This window comes from Microcaecilia unicolor, chromosome 3 (genome assembly GCF_901765095.1).
Source record: "Microcaecilia unicolor chromosome 3, aMicUni1.1, whole genome shotgun sequence".
In the NCBI taxonomy this organism is placed as follows: Eukaryota; Metazoa; Chordata; class Amphibia; order Gymnophiona; family Siphonopidae; genus Microcaecilia; species Microcaecilia unicolor.
In genome coordinates, this window is record NC_044033.1 from 345,403,890 (window position 1) to 345,429,892 (window position 26,003).

The window sequence follows — 26,003 nt, forward strand, 5'->3', positions numbered from 1 at the left end:
TGACAACCTTCCTTTGACACTTCCTAGAAAAATCAAGAAAAAACCTTCTTCAAAAATTGCAGAGTGAGCGTCAGCTGCTTGGAAAAAAGTTCCAGAAAATATAGTGCAGCACTCATTTAAGAAGTGTTATATAACAAATGCTTTTGATGATACAGAAGATAATCTGATATGGGAGATTCCAACAGTGACTGTGATTCCAAGAGTGATGAGTCATCAAGCTTTGACAATGATGACTCAACTTCTGAGGAATTGGGTGGTACTAAAGATAGTGATTTGAAGGATATATGATATACTAAACCTAACTGAATACCAGTCATTTTGGTTTTCAGTAGTTATATGGTAGTTGACCAGTATTTCTTTTAGTGCTGTGAATGTTAAGTGTCAAAAAAGGATGTTTTGGTCATACTGGTAATTGCAAATAAGTGTGTTTGTGCTTTTTCTTCTGTATATAGTTATTTATTTTTTCCCTTTTGCAAAATTGAGATGCGTCTTAGAATCAAAGATATACGGTAGAGAGATTCCATACTATTTATCCAATGGATAAGCATTAAATTCCCACAAGTCCTCCTTACTAGTGGTTTATGGACTTTTCATCCAAGAACTTTCCAAAACCTTTTTTAAACTCAGCTACACTAACTGCTTTTATCACATCCTCCAGTAACAAATTCCAGATCTTAACTATACACTGAGTGAAAACATATCTGCTCTTATTTGTTTTCTTTATACTACAAAGGGGCCTTTTACTAAGCAGCACTAAAAAAATTCCTTCCCTATTTTTGGCTCATGGGTTTCCCGTGCACTAAAGCCACTTTTAGTGCAGCAGTAAAATGGCCGCAATTTATATTTTACCCTTAATGGCCATGCGCTAATTTCTCTATTTAATAATCAGGCAGCATGCAGCGATTTACCCATGCTACCCAATTAATGCAGGGCATGCCTACTCTCCACCTCCAAACACGCCCCCACACTAAAAAAATATTTTATATTTTTTAGCATGGGATTGGTATACGCCAGTTCTGGAAATATTGTGGGATGCCTGAGCACGTCCCATGTAGTGCCTTTGTAGCATGTGGTAACTGCCACTGTGTGAAAGGGCCCCTTAGTAACTTAACTGTGTCCTTGTAACCTGGATTGGTCACTGTTGGAAGCAAGATATATGTACCTTCAGTCTGATTTTTATGTTCTTATGTATGTTCTTTGTAGTTTTTGAAAGAATAAACAATTGATTCATGATCCACTCCATTCATTGTTTTATAGACCTCTATTATATCTCCTCTCAAGTATGTCTACTCCAAGCTAAGGAGCTGTAGTCTCTTTTGCCTTTCCGTCCTCTTTATCATTTTGGTTGCCCTTCTTTGCAGAGTTGCCAGATTAGCCAGTTTAAGGAGGCAGATTTTTGGCCAATCTTGGATTTCTGATAATCTCACCCTGATGGATTATGACACCTGCAACACTGGTTTCAGTGGATAGAAACAGGGGCTACAAATTCCACACTGCACTGTGGATGGAAGTTCAAAATCAGGTCTGGCCTAAAAGTCTTCCTTCTGGAACTTGGTAGCTCTGCCTTTGTAACTTTTCTAATTCCACTATATTCTTTCTGAGTTGTGTTGATCAGAATTGCACACAATAGTCAAGATGCAGTTGCACTATGGAGCAATAAAGAGACATTAGTCTCTATTTTACTCTCCATTCCTTTTGTTACAATTCCTAGCTGTCCACATCCTTTATGAAACGAATATGTTGGCTATAAATGTTCATTTGTGGATGTTTGCCACACATAGATAAGATCAATATTCAGATTTATATGTGTAAAATAAGATTTTACTCTCATGAGTCTTCCCCTTTAAAATAATTCCAATTTGTTAAAGTGGCCAGATGAGGCTGAGTATCTGTACAAAGTTAACTGAACAAAGTTAACTTTGTCTAGTGACCACCATCTAAATACTGGGCTCATTGTTTTAAAAGTGCTTTTTATTTTTATTTCATTGGCTTCCAAATTCTTTAAAGGAACAAATCCAATTTCTTGAAGAAGAGATGAGAAGCATAGAGGAATCAGAATCTGCAATCAGCTCCTATGCAGACTGGTTTGGAGAGGCTCAGAAGAACTTCAGAAATATAGCTATCAACTCTGATGTAGTGGATAAAACAGTGATGGAGAAACAAATGAAGAAATTAGAGGTAACCTAGCACCTTGTTATTAAATGGTGTTTTCCCCTAACTTGACATGGTGTATTTGCACTTGAATTTTGTATTGTTGTAATGCCTACAGGCTTTGATAATTAAGACTACACTAGATAAACTGTGTTTTTTCTCCTGATAGGAAGTGTTGTGATAGGTTAAGTAGGGCTTTGTTTGAATCTTTTAGGTGACCATTTACCAGGAGCTTGCCAGCAGAGAATGAATGTTCTCTGCTGGCAAGCTCCTGTTAACAGTAAGCCCACAAGTATATAGAAAACAGATTAACAATAAAAGTAACATCACAGCAAAGATTTTTTTCCCTCTCAGAATCCCTGGGAGCAAACTGAAGCAGCCTATTCCTATAGACAACTCTCCCATACTAATTCCATTAACATGGGACTCCTGCATCCCAGACTGAAGATTAAAATCACAAGGATGGATAAGAGAACAGAGAAGGTTCAGGTTAGGATCTAAGGCCACCATGATCCCAGGATACACACACTGAGAGCAGTGTTAAGGGGAAGCCTCATGCTGTTCATTTAATCTCAGGGTGTTTGTTGGGATTTTAGGTGATAGTTAAGATTGCAATAATTTTACTATTTGGTTTGGGCATATCTGCTTCAAGCACCCAGGGTTGTCTCAAAGTGTAACGAAATTAAAAAGAAAGGGCATTTATCTGCTTTTATTACAGCTATGCATATTTTTCCACTGTCAGGTCCTGCTCAATGACATGGACAGAGGCCACCATTTGCTGAAATCTGCTCGTGAGAAAATGGAGAGAGCTGTTAAGTACCTAGAGGGAGATGAGGCAGACCAGCCAAGAAAAGAAATCCATAGTCTCATGGAGCATCTTGAAGAGCTAACCAGCCATATCAGGAGAGAACACACCACCTTAGAGAAGTGTCTCCACCTGGCAAAGGAATTCTCAGACAAGTTTAGGGCACAGACTCAGTGGATGACAGAATACCAAGCTATTCTGCACAATCCAGTAGAGCCAAAAACAGAATTGTACGAAAAAAAGGCTCAGCTCGCCAAATACAAGGTAACTCAGTGGACTAATACTGCATCGAAGCATTAGTTCAGTATGATGTCAGATGTTTATGGAGCTTGCCAATGTATGCATGTCATTCTTTAAATCAAGAGTGTCACCTACTCAAATGTAACCAGATTCAGCTGTTTCCATGATGATGTCTCCTCAAATCCTTCTCTTCATTGCTATAAGATCGAATAGATAAATGCTTTTTTCAAAATAGTTTTGGGAAATCTGCTGTAAATATGGATCCAAGCAGCTGTATAGACATTTTATATTACATTTGTCTCTTATATGCCACATATTTATTATTTTATTTATTTGGATTTTGCTCACACCTTTTCCAGTAGTAGCTCAAGGTGAATTTCATTCAGGTATACTGGATATTTCCCTGTCCCTGGAGATCTCACAATCTAAGGGCTCTGTTTACTAAGGTACGTTAGTGTTTTTAGTACGCCTACACTTAGCACGCGTGCTAACCAGGTGCTTATCTGGTTTGAGGGCTTTTTATGTCTAAGACATACCATATTTTTCGGACTATAAGACACACTTTTTTCCCCCAAAATTTCGGAGGAAAATGGGGGGTGCGGCTTATAGTCCGAAGGTAGATTTGGCTGGCTGGCTGGCCGCCCGCCCGCCCGCCCTCCGAGTTCCGGATCGCCGTCAAGGTTACCTCCCCCCCCCCCCCGGCCCTGTCACCACTTCTCCCTACTCACGCGATCTTCCCTGGTGGTCTAGTGACGTCGGGGCAGGAAAGAGCCCCCTCTTTCCTGCCCAGCGCGCTGCTCTCCATCCTCCTGTATGCAGCCTGACGGTCTCAGCGAGATTCAAAATGGCCACCGAGACTTCAATTCTCGGCGGCCATTTTGAATCTCGCCGAAACCGTCAGGCAGCAATGCATACAGGAGGATGGAGAGCAGCGCGCTGGGCAGGAAAGAGGGGGCTCTTTCCTGCCCCGACATCACTAGACCACCAGGGAAGATCGCGTGAGTAGGGAGAAGTGGTGACAGGGCCGGGGGGAGGGCGATCCCGAACTCGGAGGGAGGGATTCGGACAAGACGCACCGGAGCACCTAGGTTTTAGAGGAGGGAAAATATTGCAAAGAGGTGGGAAAATGTGGGATACAAATGCAATAAATAAATAAATATTGCTCATTAACCCCCCTCCCTTTTTTTTACAAAGCCGCTCTGCTGGTGCAATAATGCCGACACAGCCATATTTTTCACGCAAAGAATAGTTAAGTTCTGGAACTCGTTGCCGAAGGATGTGGTAACAGCAGTTAGCATATCTGGGTTTAAAAAAGGTTTGGACAAGTTCCTGGAGGAAACGTCCAAGGTCTGCTATTGAGATAGACAAGGGGAAGCCACTGCTTGCCTGGGATTGGTAGCATGGAATGTTGTTAGTATTTGGGTTTTTGCCAGGTACTTGTGACCTGGATTGGCCACTGATGAAAACAGGATACTGGGCTAGATGGATCATTGGTTTGACCCAGCATGGCTACTCTTATAGTCTTATAGCCATGTAGGCACCTATAGGGACATTGTAAACACGTACATGGTTAACGTGCCTATAACGCTGCTTAGTAAACAGGGCCCTAAGTTTGTACCTGAGAAAATAGAGGGTTAAGGGGATCTTTTACTAAAGTTTAACTTGAGTTATCTGCAGCGGGGCCCATAGGAATAAAATGGGCCCTGCTACAGATAACTCGAGCTAAGCTTTAGTAAAAGACCCCCTAAGTGACTTGCCCAAGATCACAAGGAACAGCAGTTGGATCTGAACTGAGCACCTCTGGATGTCACAACCAGTGCTCTAACCACTAGGCCACACTCCATATACCCACACAGACTTCAAGGCAGATTACAAAAAGAAAAATTATGTTATAAAACCTAGGTATATACAAATAGACAATTATATGTAATGTCGCAGAGTAGAAAATTCCAGTAAAGTAACATGATATAATATTAATTTTAGCAATAATACGGTCTCGGAACAAAATAGTTTTTATAGCTCTTTTAAAAAGAGCATAATTTGTTTTAAGGCGTATCTCGATCGACGGTAGATTCCATGATTTTGCTGTTTGGTAACAAAAATGATGAAGTGAAGCATTTAATAGATTTTACACCTCTTGGGCTCAGAAAAGGCAGCTTAAATTAATTTTAAATTAGGTGTTTTGAAAAAGAGCAAGCAGAAGAGATTAAAGTATACATGTAAGATGGCGCTAAGCCTTGAGTAATTTTAAAAATGATACAGTAGAGCTTGAACAAATTTCTAGTTTCCATAGGTAAACAGTGAGATTGGAACTACAGTGGTGTCACACTCTCACATTTACTGGAGGAATAGATCAATCTCAGAAAGATATTTTGTACTGTTTGGAGTCTTCTATTGATATTCTTCGAACATTCCAATATTATGTTGCAATAATCAAGTCTGGATAATATAAGAGACTGAACAACTAGTCTGAAGGTATCTTGCAGTATAAGGCTCTGAATACACCTTAACTTGTGAAGTAACAAAAACAATTTTTAGTTGGGTGATGGTCTTTATCCCTCATACTCAGGTCCCTTACCTGCAAGCTGGCTCCCTGGAGCAGCTGGCACAGGTCCTAGAGAGCCCCAGCCAGCAGGAGCCAGGCCCTTGGCCTCCTCTATCTTCCCCTCTCTCTCCCCCCTCCAGAGCCTCATTCTTTAAAAAAAACTTGTCTAAACAGACCGCACTTAGGGTTCTGTTTACAAAGGCATGCTAGCGTTTTTAATGCTTACTAAAAATTAGTGTGTGCTAACTATATAGATGCCCATAATATTCCTATGGATGTCTACACAGTGCATGCTAATTTTTAGCGCATATTAAAAATGCTAGTGTGCCTTTGTAAACAGGGCTCTAAGTGGCTGTTAGGTCTGTTGATAAAGTTCAGGAAACATAAAAAGAGAATAGTGAAAGTGAAACTGAATTTGAAACTGAACTCCAGATGGAGGTAGGTTGGGTCTCTGTCCTCTGGTTGTGTGGGGAATCCCTTCTTCCAGGTCAGGAAGTTCAGGGCATGGGAGAGAACTGCAGCATGCCGTGCCACTGCGGCTTCTGTGGTGGCTGCTGTCTGTCAACTGAGGCCGGTTCCACACCCCCCTGCTTTAGGCAGAGATTTGTAGGACCCCATGGGGTTAATTTTCCTTTAGAGGCTGACTAGCTCCAGGCTGCACCTGCGGTTATGCCAGTGATGTCACTGGAAACCATCTTTGTTTCTCTACTTCCATCTGTTGGTCGGGGGATGTAATCCACTGATGTGGACTGGTCTAGCAGGAGTCAAGAATGGAAATACATTTCAATTTTTAACAACACTGACGTGCACAAACTTACACTTGCCTAAAAGCAGATGCAACTTTGTACAAAAATCTTTCAGGGAGGTTATATTATAATGGTATATAGGTGCACATGTTGTCTTCATAAATTTGTCTCTCCCTCGGGGATTGTTTGACAAGTGTTTATAAAATACATACAGCATACACTTCTAAATGCTTTCACACCTAGGCATCCTGCTATAAAATCAAGAGATTTTCTCTTTATAATTTTGAGTCTGTAATGATTGGAATATGATGTCAATGAAAACCATGGAAAAATTAAATAAGAAATATTATTTAAAACAATAAATATATTGCCAGAGAATGTGGTAAAAGCAGTTAGCTTAGTGGGGTTTAAAAAAGGTTTGAATAACTTCCTAAAAGAAAAGTCCATAAACCATTATTAAGATGGACTTGGAGAAAATCCACTGTTTATTTCTAGGATAAGCAGCATAAAATGTATTGTAGTGTCTTGGGATCTTGCCAGGTACTTGTAACCTGGATTGGCCAGTGTTGGAAACAGGATACTGGACTTGATAGACCTTTGGTCTGTCCCAGTATGGCAATACTTAATGTACTTAGCTACTTATGTTATGTATTTGTAGAAACAATGAACACATATTTGAATCATGTTTGAATATAACAGTACTCTAATCAAGCAGTTTGCTTGCATTTTTAGTCAATTCAACAGACAGTACTATCCCATGAGCCTTCCATAAAACTGGTGAAGGAAAAAGGAGAGGCTCTTCTTGAGCTGGTGAATGATGTCACCGTTGGGAGTAGAATTCAGAAACTTCAGACCGATTACCAGGAACTCTGCAACTCAGCAAAGGTAAGATAAGCCAGGTATTTGGCCTTGGCCAAGGTTAGCGATTCATCAAGTTTTAAATAAATATATACGTTATTAATTACAATGTGCCATTGTGCATTTTTGGGATCTTGCCGGGTATTTGTTACCTGGATTGGCCACTGTTGGAAACAGGATGCTGGGCTCGATGGACCTTTGGTCTTTCCCAGCATGGCAATACTTATGTACTTATGCCATAATTGATTAATATATTGTTTCCCAAGGGCTCCATAAGGGGTCAATCTTAATCAAAAAGAACACTCAATGGCAGTGGAATGAAGGTTTCAGCACAATTAGCAATAAAAATTTCCTCTTTGTCTCTCCAGACCAGTTCAGATGTATGGGCTTATGCTTTCCTGCCAGCAGATGGAGACTGAGAATCACTGGTTGATGAGATCAACTTATATAGGGTCATGTGCATTCCACAGACAGCAAGTATTTCTCAGTCTTCAGCAGATAGTAGGTGAGCTGGGCCTGTGCAATCTAGATCTGATTTAAAATAAGTCTTACCAGAGGTCTGCTGTTGGTGTTATCTCCATTGGGACTCCAAAAGAAAAAAAAGGAGATCAATGTTTTGGGCTCTAGGAATCAAGAGAGTGAGGTACAACTGGGGGCACTCAATGCAGCCTAGGGGTGTTAAAGTCCATAAACCTTCCTCTCCGAGTCCTCGAGAGGAGTGCTGCTATTCCCTCTGTCCACCAGGGCTTGAAGTGACCTTTCTTACAATCCAGATACTCTCAGCATGAGGTGATCTCCCAAAGTTGGAGGAGATGTACTTTTGGCAGGAATGTCTGCCATTTTGACTGCTTATGCAGCCAAGGTTGCTCCAGGGGATAGGCCTCCAGTGTTTAGCCCTGAGTCTGTACTACGTATGCAGTAGGCTTTCTTCCTTAAGGAGGGTCTGGGTACAGGAAGTGAGTTAGGATCATCTGCTCCATTTTAATGGCTGAGGGAGGACCCAATGGTGGCAGACTCATGCCAGATGGAGACCTGGAGGATACAAGATTCATGGAAGAGCCCTCCATGGCCCTGGAGAAGTTTGGAGAGGAGACTCTAAAGGAAGAGGAGGCACATCCTAGTAAATACACTATGGAGGTCCACATATTTCATAGAGATGAGTTATCCCTTATTTATCACATACTGGCAGTACTGAAGATCTTGGAAGACTGACCTGCAGAGGACTCAAAATCAGAGTATCCATTGCTTGAGGAGATTAAGAAGCTGGCCATGGCCATTTCTGTTCACGGGGTGATCAAGTATGTAATCACAGAAGAATGGGACATGCCAGATGTGGATCTGAAGGTGGGGGGAAAGGGAGGAAAAAGGGAGGTTGCATCTCCCCAAGGTGGATGCCTTGATGTCAATAGTAATCAAGAAGATGGCCAACCTAATAGAAAGGTATGCAGCCCTTAAGAGTCCATGGGATTGATAGGATCCTGACAAGCGGCAGTCTGTGAGGGCTATTTAGCCTGTACCTGTTTCTGTTGCAATCAGCATTTGCCAGAGATGATGTGGAATAATCAGAAGAATGTTCTGGCTGCATGCCTTAAAGCAGGCACCACCTTTCTGGGGGATGCCTTTTTGATCTTATCCAGGCATCAGATAAGAACATGACCGTGGTGTTAACTTGTGTGTCACTTCCTATGACTCAGGTTCTGGTCAGCATTTGTAATCTTGAAGAAGTGACTCAGTAAGCACCCCTTTAAGGGGAAGCTACTGTTTGGAGAGGATTTGGGGAGAATGAAGTACCAAAGATCCAAGAAGATTGGCCTCAGGGAACAAGGTATTTTCCAACAGCAAAGAGTCACTTCAAGGAGGTGCAGAAGTATACCCCTGGAAGGATGGCAACTTCCCAATGGAATAGACTTCAGCCCAGAGGACAATCCTTTCATGGCAGCTTCAGAGGATGTTTGGAAGGTGGCAGCAGGGGCATAGAGGGTTCCTATAGTGAAGCATGTGTCAGAAGAAATGATATTACTCAATTTGTTAGGTAGAAAAGCACCTGACCCCCTTAACAGCAGCTCATATGGCTGGAGAGAAGAACATGCAGGTGGATTTCCTGAGCAGGAACACATTGGATCCAGAAGAGTAGAGATCAGTGGATGTGGTCTTTGATCACCTCATCCAGCTTTGGGAAATACCCACTATGGATTTGATGGTGACTGGTAAGAATAACAAAGTTCCTAGGGTCTTCAGTTGCAATAAGAAACGTTGAGAAAAGATATATACTTTGGTGCAGTCTTGGCTGTGAGATGGGCCATTGTACATGTTTTTCTGTAGCCCTTACTAGCCAGAGTGATTCAGAAGCTGGGGAGTCACCCAGATCTCATTTTTCTGGTGACTCTGGATTAACTGAGGAGGCCGTGGTATGTGGATCTCGGGAGGCAGAAGGTAGGAGATTCCCTGTCATTGCCAAAGATGGAGAAGTTTCTATTTCAGGGTACAGTTCAAATGACAAACGTGCCTCCATTCTCTCTTGTGGTCTAAATCTTGAGATGGTAAGGTTTAGGAAGAAAGGATATTCTAGTGGAATTAGAAAAGGTATAGAGAAGGGCAACGAAAAAGATAAATGGAATGGGACGACTTCCCTATGAGGAAAGGCTGAAGCGGCTAGGGCTCTTCAGCGTGGAGAAAAGACAGCTGAGGGGAGATATGATAGTGGTCTATAAAATAATGAGGGGAGTGGAACGAGTAGGCGTGACTCACTTGTTTACTCTTTCTAAAAATACTAGGACTAGGGGGCATGCAATGACGCTACAAAGTAGTAAATTTAAGACAAATCAGAGAAAATATTTCTTTACTCAACGTGTAATTGAACTCTGGAATTCGTTGCCAGAGAATGTGGTTAGCGGGGTTTAAAAACATATGGATAGCTTCCTAAAAGAAAAGTCCATTAACTATTATTAAGATGGACGGGGAAAATCCACCAGGTACTTGTAACCTGGATTTGCCACAGTTGGAAGCAGTCTGTCCCAGTATGGCAACACTTATGTACTTATAATAACAATTCTGTTATGTTCCAGGAAGAGGTCAACTTCTCTAGCATGTGTCAGAGTGGCAGATTTTGAGGCATGGTGCTGGTGTCTTTTGAACTTCTTAAAGAAGCGTCCCTTAAAGATGGCATGCTGAAGACAGTGTTCCAGTTGGTTAGAAACCCTTTTGTGTTGAGAGCCCTTCCTAGTTGTATCAAAATCAAAAGTCATGATTCAAATGGCTCCTTCCTTCTTGCCAAAGATTGTGACCCATTTCCATGTTAACCAGTCAATCTATTTTCCGGTGTTTTGAGAACATGGAGATCATGAAGATACTAGACATTTCCATCAGTTGGATGTAGGCAGGCCTTGTGATGATATTTGAAACTATGCACTTGGACTATTTCTTCATCTTGTTTGGAGGACTTAGAAGCCTTCAAGGTGACAGTGGCCTGCTGCAGTAAAGGAGGCCTTAGCTTCAACATATATTGTTAAGGGTTGGGCAGTGCCTGCATCCCTAAAAATGTACTCAAAAAGTGTGCAGATTTCTTCTTGGGTGAGCATAACCTGATTCCTCTTCAAAGGATTTATGACCATTCTCTTCTCATTAAACACATGGAATCAATAGTGTTAGCAGAGCAGTTATTAGATTTTTTTCCTCTTTTTTATTAGATTGTTGGTTCCAGGTACATCTTTGTACTAGGTTTACACTTAAATGAGCATGTCATCTGATGTCCGTCAAGGTTCAGCCCTCTCAGCATCATTATTGAATTATATATATGGCCCCTGTCTGAAGACTTTTGGAATGTTTGGTGTGAAATACCATTTGTACAACAACAATCTGTAGTTTTTCTTTCCCATTGATAGCTCAATAATAAAGGCAAGTAGATTTAGCCTTAATAGAGCTGATATTCAAAGTGATTTAGCTGCTGCTGATTGGTTAAACTGCTTGATCAAGGCTAGCTGCTAATTTTCAGTGGCACTTAACCGGCTGTGCCACTGAAATTCATGGTTAGCGTCAAACTCAAAGCCGGCTATGTTGGAGGCGTTCCGGGGGCAGAGTCAGCACTTGTCCAGTTAAACAGCCAGGTTTAGTGCATAAATGGGACCACATAAATGACTGTCCTGTTTTTATGTATTAGCCCATGGCTGCTTAAGTGCTAAATATCGACTTAAGCTGCTATCAGGCATATTTTCAAAAGAGAAGGGCGCCCATCTTTCGACACAAATCGGAAGATGGGTGTCCTTCTCCCAGGGTCGCCCATATTGGCATAATCAAAAGCCGATTTTGGGCATCCTTGACTGCTTTCCATTGCAGGGATGACCAAAGTTCACGGGGGCGTGTTGGATGCATAGCGAAGGCGGGACTGGGGCGTGCTTAACATATGGGCATCCTTGGCCGATAATGGAAAAAAGAAGGGCGTCCCTGATGAGCACTTGGACGACTTTACTTGGTAAATTTTTTCTTACGACCAAGCCTCAAAAAGGTGCCCGAACTGACCAGATGAGCACCGGAGGGAATCGGGGATGACCTCCCCTTACTCCCCCAGTAGTGACTATGCCCATCCCACCCTAAAAAAAAACTTTAAAAATATATTTTACCAGCCTCTATTCCAGCCTCAAATGTCATACCCAGCTTCCTGACAGCAGCATGCAGGTCCCTGGAGCAGTTTTAGTGGGTGCAGTGCACTTCAGGCAGGCAGACCCAGGCCCATCCCCCCCTTGTGGTGGTAAATGTGAGCCCTTCAACACCCACCAGAAACCCACTGTACCCACATGTATGTGCCCCCTTCACCCCTTAGGGCTATGGTAGTGTTTTACAGTTGTGGGGAGTAGGTTTTTTTTTTTTTTTGGGGGGGGGGGTTCAGCCCCCAAGGTAAGGGAGCTATGCACCTGGGAGCAATTTATGAAGTCCACTGCAGTGTCCCCTTGGGTGCCCGGTTGGTGTCCTGGCATGTGAAAGGAACCAGTGCACTACGAAAGCTGGCACCTCCCACGACCAAATGACTTGCATTTGGCCGTTTCTGAGATGGGCGTCCTTGGTTTCCATTATCGCTGAAAACCAGGGACGACCATCTCTAAGGATGACCATCTCTAAGGTCGACCTAAAGTTGAGATTTGGGCGTCCCTGACCGTATTATCGAAACAAAAGATGGATGCCCATCTTGTTTCGATAGTACGGGTTTCTTCACCCCTTCGCGAGGACGTCCTGCAAGGACACTCTCAGGAAAACTTGGGCGCCCCATTCGATTATGCCCCTCCACGTGTTAGCTGGCTTAAAAATAACCAGATATTTAAAGCCAAAGCCCAGAAAAGGTCCCGGCTTTCAATATCCGGGAATAACTCTGTCGGTGGTGAACAAAACACTCACCACTGCTGGCTGAGTATTGGACCCAATGTTGGAAAAATCCAAATGTCGTTCTTGTCAGTTCTGGTTCAGATAACGTTCCTTGTTCTTTTGTTTTGGATGGTATATCAATCCTGATTGTCTAGGAGATGCACTATTTATGGATTATTTTAAAATCCTTATTACTTCCATCATTACTCAGCCTTGGCCTTCTCTTTATTAGTCTACTAGTAAAAGAGGCCCGTTTCAGAACAAATGAAATGGGCGCTAGCAAGCTTTTCGTCGCCAACACCCCCCCCCCCCCCCATGGCCAACCCCTTCGTTGTTCTGCCATTGCTCCGCTCCCAACGTCATGACGTTTGACGTGAGGGCGGGGCCCGGAGCGAATTCCCACCCACCCCCGCCTCCCTGCCTCCCTCCCTGCCAACCCGTTCGTTGTTCTTCCATTGCTCCGCCCTCGAGGGCGGGGCCCGGAGCGGTTTTGGTGGCTTCACCACCACGAACCTTCGAACCTTTTTGAAGGAAGTCAGGGCTTGGCTTCACTGACATCAGTGTCCTCAGAACGTTGAGAGTGAGTTTTATTATAGTAGATGGGGTTTATTTTCAAAGCACTTAGACTTTCAAAGTTACACAGTAACCTATTGAACTTTGTAAGTCTAAGTGCTTTGAAAATACACCTCTATGTATAACTAAATTTCCTTGCTTTACATGGATAATATATGAATTCTTAGTTGTTAATCTTAAGCTTCATTTAGTAGGGCCAGATATTCAGACCATGGGAGTCAGCCCGGCTAAAGTTATTATGTTTCTGTTACTATCTGTTTCTTCTATTCACTACTGTAATTATTTTCTAGTTATTTGTATCATTGTAAACCACTGAGATGAATAATTGATCAGCGATATAGCAAATAGAAATAAGCTTTGAACTTGAAATACAACTTTTTGGTAGTTTACTGGCTTGAACTTAAATTATCGTGAGAACTATTCAAGTGGTATTTATTAGTGGATATTTGTTGTGGTGGATTGTTTTGGAAAATAATTAATGATGTATATAGTAGCTGATCATTCCTGTATTTATATTTTCTTTTACAACTATTTAGTTATTATTTTGCTGAATTTTAAATTTTAATATTTTGTTGGTCGGAATAGTAATATTTGTGGTAGTTCATGGTTTAGCTCTATACAGTTAGTGATTTTATTTTTGATATTTATACACCATTCAGATTCCTATTGGATATGAAGCCATTTATAAATGTATAAATAAATTACATTAAATTAAAATTTTAAATTTGTGACTTTAAGGACTATTTTCTGGATTGCTTTTGGTAAAGACAATGGCTACTACATAAAGTCACTGAAGTCTTGGACCTTTTGCATTTATAGACTCTCTGATTGACAGTGGATGGATGGAACCCCAAATGATTAGGGTTCCCTGAAATTTCTTTTGATTGTGGTATGATAAGTTTCTATTAACTTTTATAGTGAAGTTCAAATTAGAAAGTTTTTGTAGCATTGTATAGTAAAGGATCCCCAAACTCAGCCATTCAGTGGTTATTGAAGCATTTGATCCTAATTAGCCAAATAATTTTGCCACAAAAACTACCATTTTAAACACTGATTCTAAGCTAATCTTGTTTCTATTTTGTACATTATTGTATCTCAGGAAACACAGAATTAATGCACACCCTTTTTCTTGCACAGATATCATAGTAAGAATTTTCATTCTTATATTTTGGAAATTCACAAACTTTTTTTCAGCACTGTCCTCCAGTCTCTGTGTTGGTCACCCAGATTTGGATGCCCAGATTTAGGCATGGATCGCAGATGTGCACATAAACTAGTCAATTAGGCACTAACAATCAATTATTGGAATTAATTTATGTATTTATTTATTAATGAACATTTATACCCCACTTTTTTCCACAATTAGCAGACTCAAAGTGGCTTACAATATACAGGAATCAATTACAATTACATTAGATAGGGTAAAAGGAACAGGGTAGGAAGGGAAAAGGGAAGAGGGTCTAAACTGGACTGTGGAAGTAGCTGTCAATGCGCAGCAGCCAGGACTGGCAATGTAGAAGATGACCCCGGCCTGGTCCGGTGACTAAGTCAGGCTGCAGGTGGCTCAGGCGGAGCTCGCAGGAAGAAGATCCAAAGGTACTCTACCTGTCTTAAGGGAAACTTCAGAATTCTGGCGTGTGGGCTTGGCCCCGTTGACTTTGTGGCTTGTGGTCAGATCTTGATGCAGGAGACCATCGTTTCATCCTCTGCAATTGCTCCCTCGAGACTAGAGTCCATTGCATTGGCACTAATTAGGAGTTACTCCTGCATCTGCCTTACTTTACAACATGCATACTTAACTCAAAAGGGGTGTGGCCATGGGAGGGGCAGTCTCAGAAATCAGGCGCAGTGTTATAAAATACTTGAATTTACATGCCTATGCAATCAGTTGGACATGAGCTTTTATACCAGCTTTTGGCATGCATAAGTGCTCGCGCCCAAAATTAGGCACGGAAAGAGTGCTAACTACTTCAGAGCATCCTTTATAGAATCCTTGCATAGCGCAGATCTTAGCTGCAGCTAATTTTGGACGTCATTTACTGAACCTTGTCCCAGACCTGCATTTATGTAGACATGTCAAGCAAGCCTAGAGGTGAAATAAAGATAAAACTTTTGAACCCCTGTCCTCCACTTGATAAGCAAGGATACACCAATATAATAGCACGGAGGAATGCAGTTAGTCTGTTTATTTGATTTCTTTGGGTTTTTTTGCAGTCATATGTTGCAAGCCTTGAGCTGAAAGTTAAGGATCATGAAGTTTATAACAGTGAACTTCAAGAAGTGGAGAAGTGGTTGTTGCAAATGTCCAGTAAACTGATCACTCCTGATCTCATGGAGAGCAGCAACATGGAAACAGTTACCCAGCAATTAGCCAACCACAAGGTGAGACTAAAGTTGTAATAACACAGAAGTTGCATTGGATGGTGCATGGTAGAAATATATGTTTGACTGGAGCCTTTTCATGTTTTTAGGCTATGATGGAAGAGATTGCTGGGTTTGAAGATCGACTGAACAGTCTCAGAAATAAAGGTGATCATTTAATTGACCATTGTGCAGAGCATCTTCAGGCTAAGCTAAAGCAAAGCATCCAAGCCCACCTACAAGGCACAAGAGACAGCTACTCAGCCATTTGTAGCACTGCCCATAGAGTACGTATTGCACCATCATCCATACGCATGTGTATGATGGGATGAGAGAAGAATAAGTGATTGTAATGATTCTGTATTGAAGTCTTGTATTGTGCTATACAACTCTAGTCAATTGTAATGCTAGTAAAAGAAGATGGCTGGCATTCGTACAGGCAACAGAGTACTTGACTTGAATTTATCTGGATTTGTAAAGGAGCAATCAGAAGTGGAGGACTGCGCTTGTCTAAAACAGTAGTTCTCAAAAATGTTCTCGGAGACCAGCAGACAGTTAGGTTTTCAAGATACCTCTAATGAATATGTATGAGTGGAGATGTGCACGTAATGGAGGTAGTAGGCCTGCAGATCTATCTCTTGCATATTCATTGTGGATATCCTGAAAATCTGATTGGCTAATGGTCCTCCAGGACAGGTTTGAGAATGCCTGATCTAGACTGATCTAGATCAAATGGTGTGAGTATATAAGAAACATCAGTTAGACAAGATGGGTCTCCCTAGTCACTTAGAACAGAGAGATAGAAGGGATAATATTCAGCCCTTGGCGCTAAGCAGCTTGTAAGCCACTTCCAGACATAGGCTGACCTAATTTTGAATATTCAATATTGGGCCATGCGCAGCTCCCAGCATTGAATATCCAGGTATGTCCGCTGACCTGGAAGTTAACTGGGCACTGGCTAATATCCAGATCAGGTTCCAGTTAACACTGCTGTTCTGTTGTTCTAACTTTATGTGTTCACTAAGCCAGTTAGTGGTCTGAATATCACTGCTAACTAAGTTGCTACTCTCTCCTAATCCTTCCCCTAACCTAAGTGGTTAGGGGAAGGCCAGTTAGAGGGGATATTCAGTAGCAGTACTACCTAGTTAACTGCCACTGAGTATCAGTAACCAGCTAGCTCATAAGAACATAAGAATAGCTTCTCCTGCCTGGTTAAACCCTTTTGAACAGGGCTGGCTCAAGGGATAGTGGCAACCTGAACCAACTTGCTTTGGCGCCCCCCCCCCCCCCACCACCACATCACATTGCTTCTGGTGCCCCCTTACCCCTGTGGGTTCAGCATCTCTTCCACACACACACACACACTACACCCCATGGTCCAGTCTCTCTTACCCCCTCCAGGTACTACTCCCTCACCTCTCTCACTCCCCTGCAGTCCCATAAAGTTTATGTCGGTTGCTGGTGGTAGCAGCAGCAGCAGCATGAGAGGCTGCCTTGTCTTCCCTCTGCCATGTCCCACCCACAGGAAATTGCATCAGAGGAGGCAGGACATGGCAGAGGGAAGACCCAGGGGCTGGCCAAAAGCAGCTTGTTATACGTTTTCTGTTACCTCTGGCACTGCTGCCACCGCTGCTGGTAACTGATAAACTTTACAGGATCACGGCAGAGTGAGAGAAGTGAGGGAGCAATACTGGACCCACAGGGATGGGGGGGGGGGGGGGGGGAAGAGAGAAGGTAAGAGACCGAGGAGGGGGGAGGGGAGCCTTTACCTGTTGACTAGGTGAGGTCAGAGGCTGGGTATTTTGGCACTCTTAATTGCCATTGCCCTGGGCCAGAGCTCACCTGGTCCAATGGTTAAGCCAGCCCTGCTTTTGAATATCAGCCTCTTCTTTCCTAGCTGTTTTTTGTAAGTGCAATTAGCTAATTCTGATTGTACAGCGAAACAGATCTAAATACTTTTCAGGGTTGGGTGTAAGGCACTCAGCTTTGCCTCTTTGCATGGTAACTGCTTTACCCACTAGAAAAGAGGAACAGGTCACTCCAAATTCAGAAAATCAAAAATAAGAAACAATATCATATGGTTGCACCCATTCACACATGCACCGGTAAAGTATTTATCATCAATAATGGCATGCACTTTTCCACTGGGGGTATACTATAAAACTCATTTCTGCATGTAAATGACTTATGTGCCTTCCTGCTGCTTAGAACTAGGTGGCTCCTTACAGAATTACCCCCTATACAAGCACCTCCATGTAGACATCCCAAATCTCTTCTGAAACACAATCCAGGCACCTAGGTTCCATTATAGGATACTAGTGTAACCCATAACATCCAGGCACTCACACTTATGCCAGCCATAGAGCTGGGGTAAATACAGGCATCTAAATATGGCAGAGACATGTGTAACCTAGAGTAATTTTCCTGTGCAAATGGGAGCCCTATCCATGTCCCACCCATGCTCTGACTTTCTGTATAAGCTCTTCTTGTAAATACCTACTATGTAATTTAAGTTGGAATTTGCAGAATATGCTTAGGCAGAATATTGACATTTTACACCTGTATATGCACACTGCACGTGTATATGTCAGTATTCAAAACATTTACACGAATATTTAATTGCATGGATATAAGTATGTGCATTATTGTCCATGCACACTCTTATATGTGTGTGTATGTAGCCACACGGTTTCAGAAAAGCCCCTTTTCCATGTGTAAAAGTGGCTTTGCCCACAGAACAACCTTTCTAAAATGATCTCATAAAGTGGTCAGTGTTCCCTCTATACTGTGTGTGTGTGTGTGTATGCACACATGGGTCAGAAAGGGAGCACATTCACCTAGAAACTGCGCACACAAAATTTGTGCTGGCTTTCTTTACTGTAAACATAGGATATACCCAGAATCGTAGCCAGGTTGAGACACATGCAGTCACACGTAGGCACAATGGACTGGCGGGACCATGTAAAAACATAGGCGCCGTCACCATCAGAAATCCGTTTAGGGGAGAGCGGCCGCTTCCCTGGTGACCCACCTAGCTACACTACTGGATATACTGCACACATCAAGTCAAGGCTGAAAACGTGTGCACAAAGGACTAGATTCTATATATGGTGGCGAAAAAATTGGCATGGACAATTAAAGCGCTCAATTCTATTCTATAAATTGTGCCTAATGTTGGGCATGGTTTATAGAATATGCATAGCAACTGGACCTACAGCTAAATTTAGGTGCAATGATTTACGCCAACCAAAATCTAGTGTATATGCCCCTACCTAACTTAGGTGCAGATCAACCGTATTCTGTAACAGATCGCGTAGTTTCTAGAAATGCCCACACCCACTATTGGGATCTGTGCATTAGAATTTACGTGCACCACTTTAAGGAATATGCTTAGAAAGTGGCATGCATAAATTCTAAATAGTGCTGATAATTGCTCGTTATCGGCCAATTATCGGCACTGATTGGCTTGTTAAACAATTAAGTTGCACATACAATGTGGCCACACTGTCAAATTTACACATGCAACTTTAGTTGCATTATACTGAATCTGAGGGAAAATGTTTTCCATGTGCACATGGGACAGCAAAAATTAGAGAGAACATTGAAAGTGGTGCCAGCTGGGTACGGAGCTTAGTTCTACACAGGGTAGCTTGTTATATAGTTCAGCTGTGCGCTAGTTGAGGAGCACTCCGTTGAGATCAAGGATGCTTTCTACTGTAGTCCCAGAGCTTTGGAACAGTTCGACTGCAGCGATTAGGCATGAGATGAATTTTTTTGCCTTTGGAAAAAAAGTAACATATTGGCTCTTTCCTGCTAGGCCCTAAATAATTTTTAGATGATTGATGATGTGTTGATAACAGAATTTTTACTTAAATGCAAAGTTTGTCCATTATTTTATTCTTCTGTCAAATAAGCTATTTATATGTATATTTAATGTATTTTATTGTAGTTATTCTTTGAATTGAACACTTGTTAGACCAGGAGGATGGTCTAGAAGTGTTAGTATTTTCATTTCCTATAGAGATGATACAAGCTGTGATTGGCCTTGTGTTCTAGGTGTACCAAAGTTTGGAACATGAGCTCCAGAAGCACGTTAGTCATCAAGATACACTGCAGCAGTGCCAGGCATGGTTGTCCTCTGTTCAGCCAGAGCCGAAGCCCGACACACAGCCACCTTTCACCCTGATGGATGCAGTGAAGCAGGTAGCTGAATTCCACTTTGTAAATGCTCAGACCTTACACAATATTGCTGCAGCAGGTTGAATTTAAAACAAAACCAGGAATATATCTTTGTTTATATCTGACACCAAAGTTTATGAAGAAGAAAATGTCATCATAAATCTTAAGTTATGACTCTAACTCAAAAATCTAAAATTTTAAGAAAAAGTAGGGAAATGGGAGATTAAAAATAAATATGAACAATGTTTAAATGTTGGACTAGTTATAGAAACATTTACGCTCAATCACATGGGGCAGAAGATGGCCAATAAGGAGGGAAGAGAAAGTCAACTTGCATGGGCCAGTGGTAAAACCAGGTAGAGAAATGGGAGATTAAAAATATATATGAACAGTGTTACTTGCATAAAGCGGTGGTATGGTTCTGTTAAGTTTTCAAGAAGAGGAGATAAGGTCAAAGTTTCTCAGCATGTCCTGCTGGCCAATTTAGCCATACTTCCTGCTAAAAACAAAAAGAGAAGTAGAGATTTACCAGCAGTTAAGGTAGAGTGGCTCACAGCTGAGAAATAGCTTTAGGTGGGAATAAGGTTAGGGTAAGAGAGGGTGCTGGCAACTGGTAGAGAAGATACAGGCAATCAAGTTTGTATGGATGGTGTCTGTGAGATATCCTTAGTTAAGACAGTCTAAGCAGAGACAAGTGGGCAGACTAGGTGTGCTCAAATTATCCTTACCTACTATGTTTGTTTGCCCTGTTTGTCTGGACTGATAAAGAATCCTGGTGGTTTCTGTGTTGGGTCTGTGAGTGCTTTCTGGGAACTGTGGTACCACTGGGAGTGTTGCTCCAGTAATCTAGAAATCACTGGGAATAATTTGAGAGTGGGAGACTCGTCCAGAGGTGGTTGTGACCCAGTTGGTAGGAGGAGGGTGCTAGTGTAGAGCACAAGCAGCAGTTGCAGGTGGACCATATATATGGAAGACTCACCCCTAAAGGTAGTACCATGAGACTACTGCTAGGGGTCATGGAAGGCTAAACCATAGCAGTAATACTCTGAGACTACTGCTAAGGACTAGCGGGTGCCATTTTTCATCTGGAGGTAGACAGGATAAAGACCGAGGGGGACTGCTCCCACCCCATCCCACTGGATCATGAGGGATTACCCACTGGTGAGTCTTTGGGTATCTTGGGAAGTTGGGGGGGGGAGGGTTAGGAGGATGTTAGGGAAAAGTCTTGCAGGAGGTGGTGGGACTTATCTATATCTGGGTCAGGTAGAAAGAGCATTGGGGGTTTAGAGGGAGACTGATTGGGGAGGAGATCAAATCGTGGGGGGGGGGGGGGGGCCTGATTTGAGGGGTTCCCATTGGAGTGGTGTGGAGGTTTGCCACAGTGGCAATACTGAGGTAGCTGCATTATTGGAGTGCTGATAGAGCAGCTGCACCCACAGCCTCCTGTTGAGGTGACAGTAAATGCAGCTGTGCTATCAGTAGTCAAGTCCGCTGTCACAGCAGGTCACTCCACTGTGCCCCTGTCAGACCCTCAAAATGCACAGTGGAATTTTTGCTTGAAAGTACTAAGTGCAAGAGTCAGAGGAGAAGGAACAGTGGATCTTTTGCAGAACTTGTTTAGCTGGGGCATAATTCCATTGCTCTGTCTACCATTCAAGGATATGCATTCTGTCAGTTCTATCAAACCTTCACTAGAGGATCATTGCTGTGGCCTTAGGAAGGGATAAAAGAAACTGAAGTTATTTACAAAAAGGTTCTTTCGGGCTCTGATATCAACCTAAAATAGAAGGCATCCCCTATGAGGTTACCTCCTGAAAGAATGGTTCTGAATATAATAACATGTAAAAACTGATTGAACATATATGAATCTGAGGCATATAAAGGTAAAAACGAAATTTCATTTCCATAAGGTGACTTCTAAGTCAATGGGGCGTATCTGGAATCCGGCGGTAGGGGGGGCCAGGGCCAGAGCCAGAGAGGGGGGGCACATTTTTGCCTGGGCCCCCGCAGATTTTGCCCTGGCCCCCCTCCCCGCCGTCAACCCTCCCCCGCTGCTTACTTTTGCTGGCGGGGGGCCCCAACCCCCGCCAGCCGAGGTCCGACCCAAAGTCTTCATATTTCATCTTCCTCCGACTCCTCCGTGGCCATGCTGTAAGTAACGCTGCTGATTCGTTGAATCCAGTTCGGAGTCTGACGTCGCAGCACGTTGTACGCGCGTACAACGTGCTGTGATGTCAGACTCCGAACTGGATTCAACGAATCAGCAGCGTTACAGCATGGCCACGGAGGAGTCGGAGAAAGACGAAATATGAAGACTTTGGGTCGGACCTCGGCTGGCGGGGGTTGGGGCCCCCCGCCAGCAAAAGTAAGCAGCGGGGGAGGGTTGATGGCGGGGAGGGGGGCCAGGGCAAAATCTGCGGGGGCTCAGGCCCCTGTGGCCCCACGCAGATACGCCCCTGGTCTGGATGCTCACTGATAGGAATATTGTATATACTTGACTGCTGAAAGACTTAAGAGAGGATAACTGTTTAAAAAATGTGTACAATAAGTTTTATGGATGAGCTACATATTTTCTTGAAATGTATTTTGAATGAATTCTGATTAATGTTTTGCATCAGGTTTAACCTTTCTATAAAAATGAGTTAGCATGAATTTGTATAAAGTGATTGTCTTCTTTCAGGTGAAGCATTACAGGGCTCTGCAAGAACAGGCTAGCACTTACTTTGACCTTCTCTGCTCCATGTGTGATTTATCAGATGCCACAGTGAAGAACACTGCCACAGACATCCAGGAAACCAAAGAAGTGGTGAGATTGCTCGGCAAAGCTACCTTCATTTCACTTAATTTAATGCTGCGCTTACTTTACAGGCAAAGTTTAACTAGAGCAGAAAGTAAGATCTGTTTAAAATTAAAAGTTGTCTTTTCTTCCAAATATTTATAGAATATCCTTTTGCCATATGAAGGATGTTGTACTGTGGGCTCTAATGCTATTCATTTATTCTATTTCAAAACTTGCAAAATAGGATATGTATAGTGGTATGATAGCTGCTTCAGATAGTAAAAATGTACATCTTGTTCGTAGTTAAATTATACTACATACAATTCAAGTGACTCGTTGTGTGCTTGAACCACTGTAATCATAGATCAGGTCTTTAACCCAACTCAACATCAGAATTATTCATCAGTAAGTCATGTACGCTTATGATATAGAAAACTTGCTTGCGTTGACACATACAGAGTTATCAAATACGAACAAAGCTTGAGGTAAGCTGAATTTCTCCAAAGTTATTTCTAAATAATGCTGTCACACTGTGTCACATGTTCTAACATGCCCATGGTGAGGGGGACCTTCTTTGATTGGTTTTACCACTTTTCAGAGAAGAACTTGAAGACTAGATCCTGAAGGCTAGATTAACTAAAGGTGTGTAACTGTGTCAGCATGTTCTACTGATGTTAAGCACGTAATTAGTACGTGGATCTCATTCCAAGCGGTCAAAATTCTTAGAGATGATTTTAATGGGAATGGACACCTGCCAATAATCAAATATTCATACGATTAAATTGAAAGTATTGGTTCTTGCTCACAGAGCATGTTATAAGAAAGTTCCTTCCTATCTCGTTTCATTAGCCATGCCATCTGTTCCCGAGAGGACCTTGTGATCACTTTCAGATCATAGGCTGGTGATACCCATTCTCTAGAGCTTACCTAGGGGGTCTTTTACTAAAGGTTAGCTCGAGTTATCATATATACATTCATATGTATAAACCTGATTTTAAACATTTATTATTGTGCATACAGATTGAACACAGGATGTTGCATTCCCAAGACCTGGCTCAGGGCTGGGAAGAGATAAAGCACATGAAGGCAGAGCTTGCAGTGTATTTCCAAGATGCAGATCAGCAGCTTCAAAGCATGAAAAAGAAGCGTGCAGAACTGGAACTGAATATTGCACAAAACTTTGTTTTGCAGGTTAAGGTAATGTCTGGTTACACCTTTTGACAATGAAGTTAAAACTGTAGAACCGATTAATATTGTGGCCTCAAATATCAAAAAATAAAATGAGAAATAAAAATTGCTCTCAGTGCGTGGTTTCATGGGGAGGACTTTCTATCTGGGGGCCTGCAAGCCAGTTTTTCAAAGGAACTCAGAAACAAAGTTTTTCTTTGAAAATCTGGCAGTGGGCTGATTCAGGAAGGAGTCTGTTTTCCATAGGGGTGTGCACAGCCAAAAACAAATTTGTTTTGTGCTCATTTAAAACAATTTTTCACAATATGCAATCATTTTTGTGTTTGTTTGACCTATTTGGGGTTTTCTTGGCATTCATTGCATGTATGCAAGAACTTAATTATGTGCAGTTGATGGTATATGCATGTTAATTCCTAGGTACATACCCGTACAAGCTATTTGCATGCACATTTAATTGTAAAGCAGACAAACAATTGAATGGTTTCTCACAAATCCACCTGTGTTCCCTCTAAGTAGGTCCAGGACCTGTCTGTCCCTCCTCAGTAAAAGAGCAAATTTGTAGCACCTCACCCCAATGGCAGGAACGCCAGTAGAGGACACCCACACAACTTTGAGCTGAGAATGTTGGAATGCAAACCCCTAATTTTCCCACATACTTTCCCATTGCAAAGTACATGGAATAAAACAAATTCAGGGATTACAGATTTAAATCCCTACATGCAGGACAGGATTATGTTTTGGTGGGTCCTATACAGACAACAAATCCCCCCTCCCCCCTGGCATCATAATATAAAAATATTATAAAATGACCAATTACAGGGCCCTACCTGGTTCTTAATGCAGAGGAGGAAGCAGCAGAGGAAAACTGGCAGAGGAGGAAGCAGCAAGTGAGTAGCTGCGGCAGACTCCTTCTGTTGATCAAAGGCCAATGCACTGTGGATAGAGAGTAGACAGTGGTGGTTCTGGTATCCCTTCCCCCCCCCCCCCCCCCCCCCCCCCCCCCACCACCACCACCATACACACACTCTTCCAGCAGCTGGCATAGCAGGGCAAAAAATCTGCTTTCAGGAGCCACTGAATTACACATCTAAGAGGGTCTATTCTAAGCTTTTGGGCCCTAGCCACATGCCTAGTTTGCCTATTCCTTAAACCTGCCCTGCCTGCATGAAATCTATGGGCCTTGCCGTAACTACATTCCTAGGGGCTAACCCCTTTTTCCATCGAGAAGTGCCAGTGGGATTTTTTTTTCTGCAGGTAAACACCTCTTTATCTCTTGCATTTGTTCAATACTTTGCACAATTAAGAGATTAAGTTTATGAAGAATACATGTTTCAAACCCTTTGCCAGTCAGTGGACACCCTCATCTAGACACAAGGCAGACATTAATATCAGGAGTGTCCTGAGCCAGAAATGTGCCTTCTGTGACATGCTTCCTAGCATGCTCGCCCTGCCCAATGCATCCCAGCCAAGTAGTCAATTTTTGCACTCTCCTCCATTGCACCTTTTGTAGCTGCACTGCCTGCACATAGCTCACTGCAACCCTGATTATCATGTATATTTGAGAGTAGTTCCCAGAAACAGAGATTTTGGTGCTTATTTTAGTACAGGGACACCCAAATGCTGGTTGTACAATGCAGGTTATGGCCATCAAAATCTGTGGAATGGACAAATATTGCAAGGGCATGTGGGCATATTTTTGGGTAGCAGTGGGGAGTGGTTGACACTTCGGCCTCCATGTCTCAGCAACTGCTTATTTCAGAAGAGGAAGGAAAATTCAGATGCATAAACATGACCTGCTCCCAGAACGTACAGGTCATGGAAGGGTGCTCAGATTGAGCAGCGCTTTACTGAAGAGATTCAGAAGGTAATCCCCATCATCCCCACATGGTTGCCATCCTCTCTGAAAATGAAACTAATGAAAAAACTGGGACAATGTTTCAGCTCCAAAAATAGTAGGCATTCATGGTTCTAAAATGACTGATATGAACACTCATGTCCAGGCAAATAGACAGTTTTGTTGTCATTTTGGCACATGGTCATTCGTGTTGCTGTCCAGTGTCCATAGTTTGGATGTTCTGGTTTGTATAATGCCTGTATATTCTGGATGAACTCAGTGCTTTCAGCGACACACTGACTTGGACATAACAATTCAGACCTAAAACAATAAATGATAAAAATTTTATTTCTAAACCGTATTATCTAAATTTCTAGGCGGGGTACAAAAGT

The 26,003-nt window shown here is 42.4% G+C and overlaps 1 protein-coding gene across 1 annotated transcript in view; it reads left to right on the forward strand.

The window, feature by feature from the left end:
- The window catches only part of SYNE1 (spectrin repeat containing nuclear envelope protein 1), a 982,166-nt gene that overhangs the window by 531,637 nt on the left and 424,526 nt on the right, over positions 1-26,003 (forward strand). Inside the window, 8 exon segments of the mRNA XM_030198470.1 lie at positions 2,008-2,178; positions 2,894-3,220; positions 7,220-7,372; positions 15,485-15,652; positions 15,742-15,918; positions 19,688-19,834; positions 22,491-22,616; positions 23,610-23,786. Coding sequence (XP_030054330.1) covers positions 2,008-2,178; positions 2,894-3,220; positions 7,220-7,372; positions 15,485-15,652; positions 15,742-15,918; positions 19,688-19,834; positions 22,491-22,616; positions 23,610-23,786 — 1,446 coding nt within the window.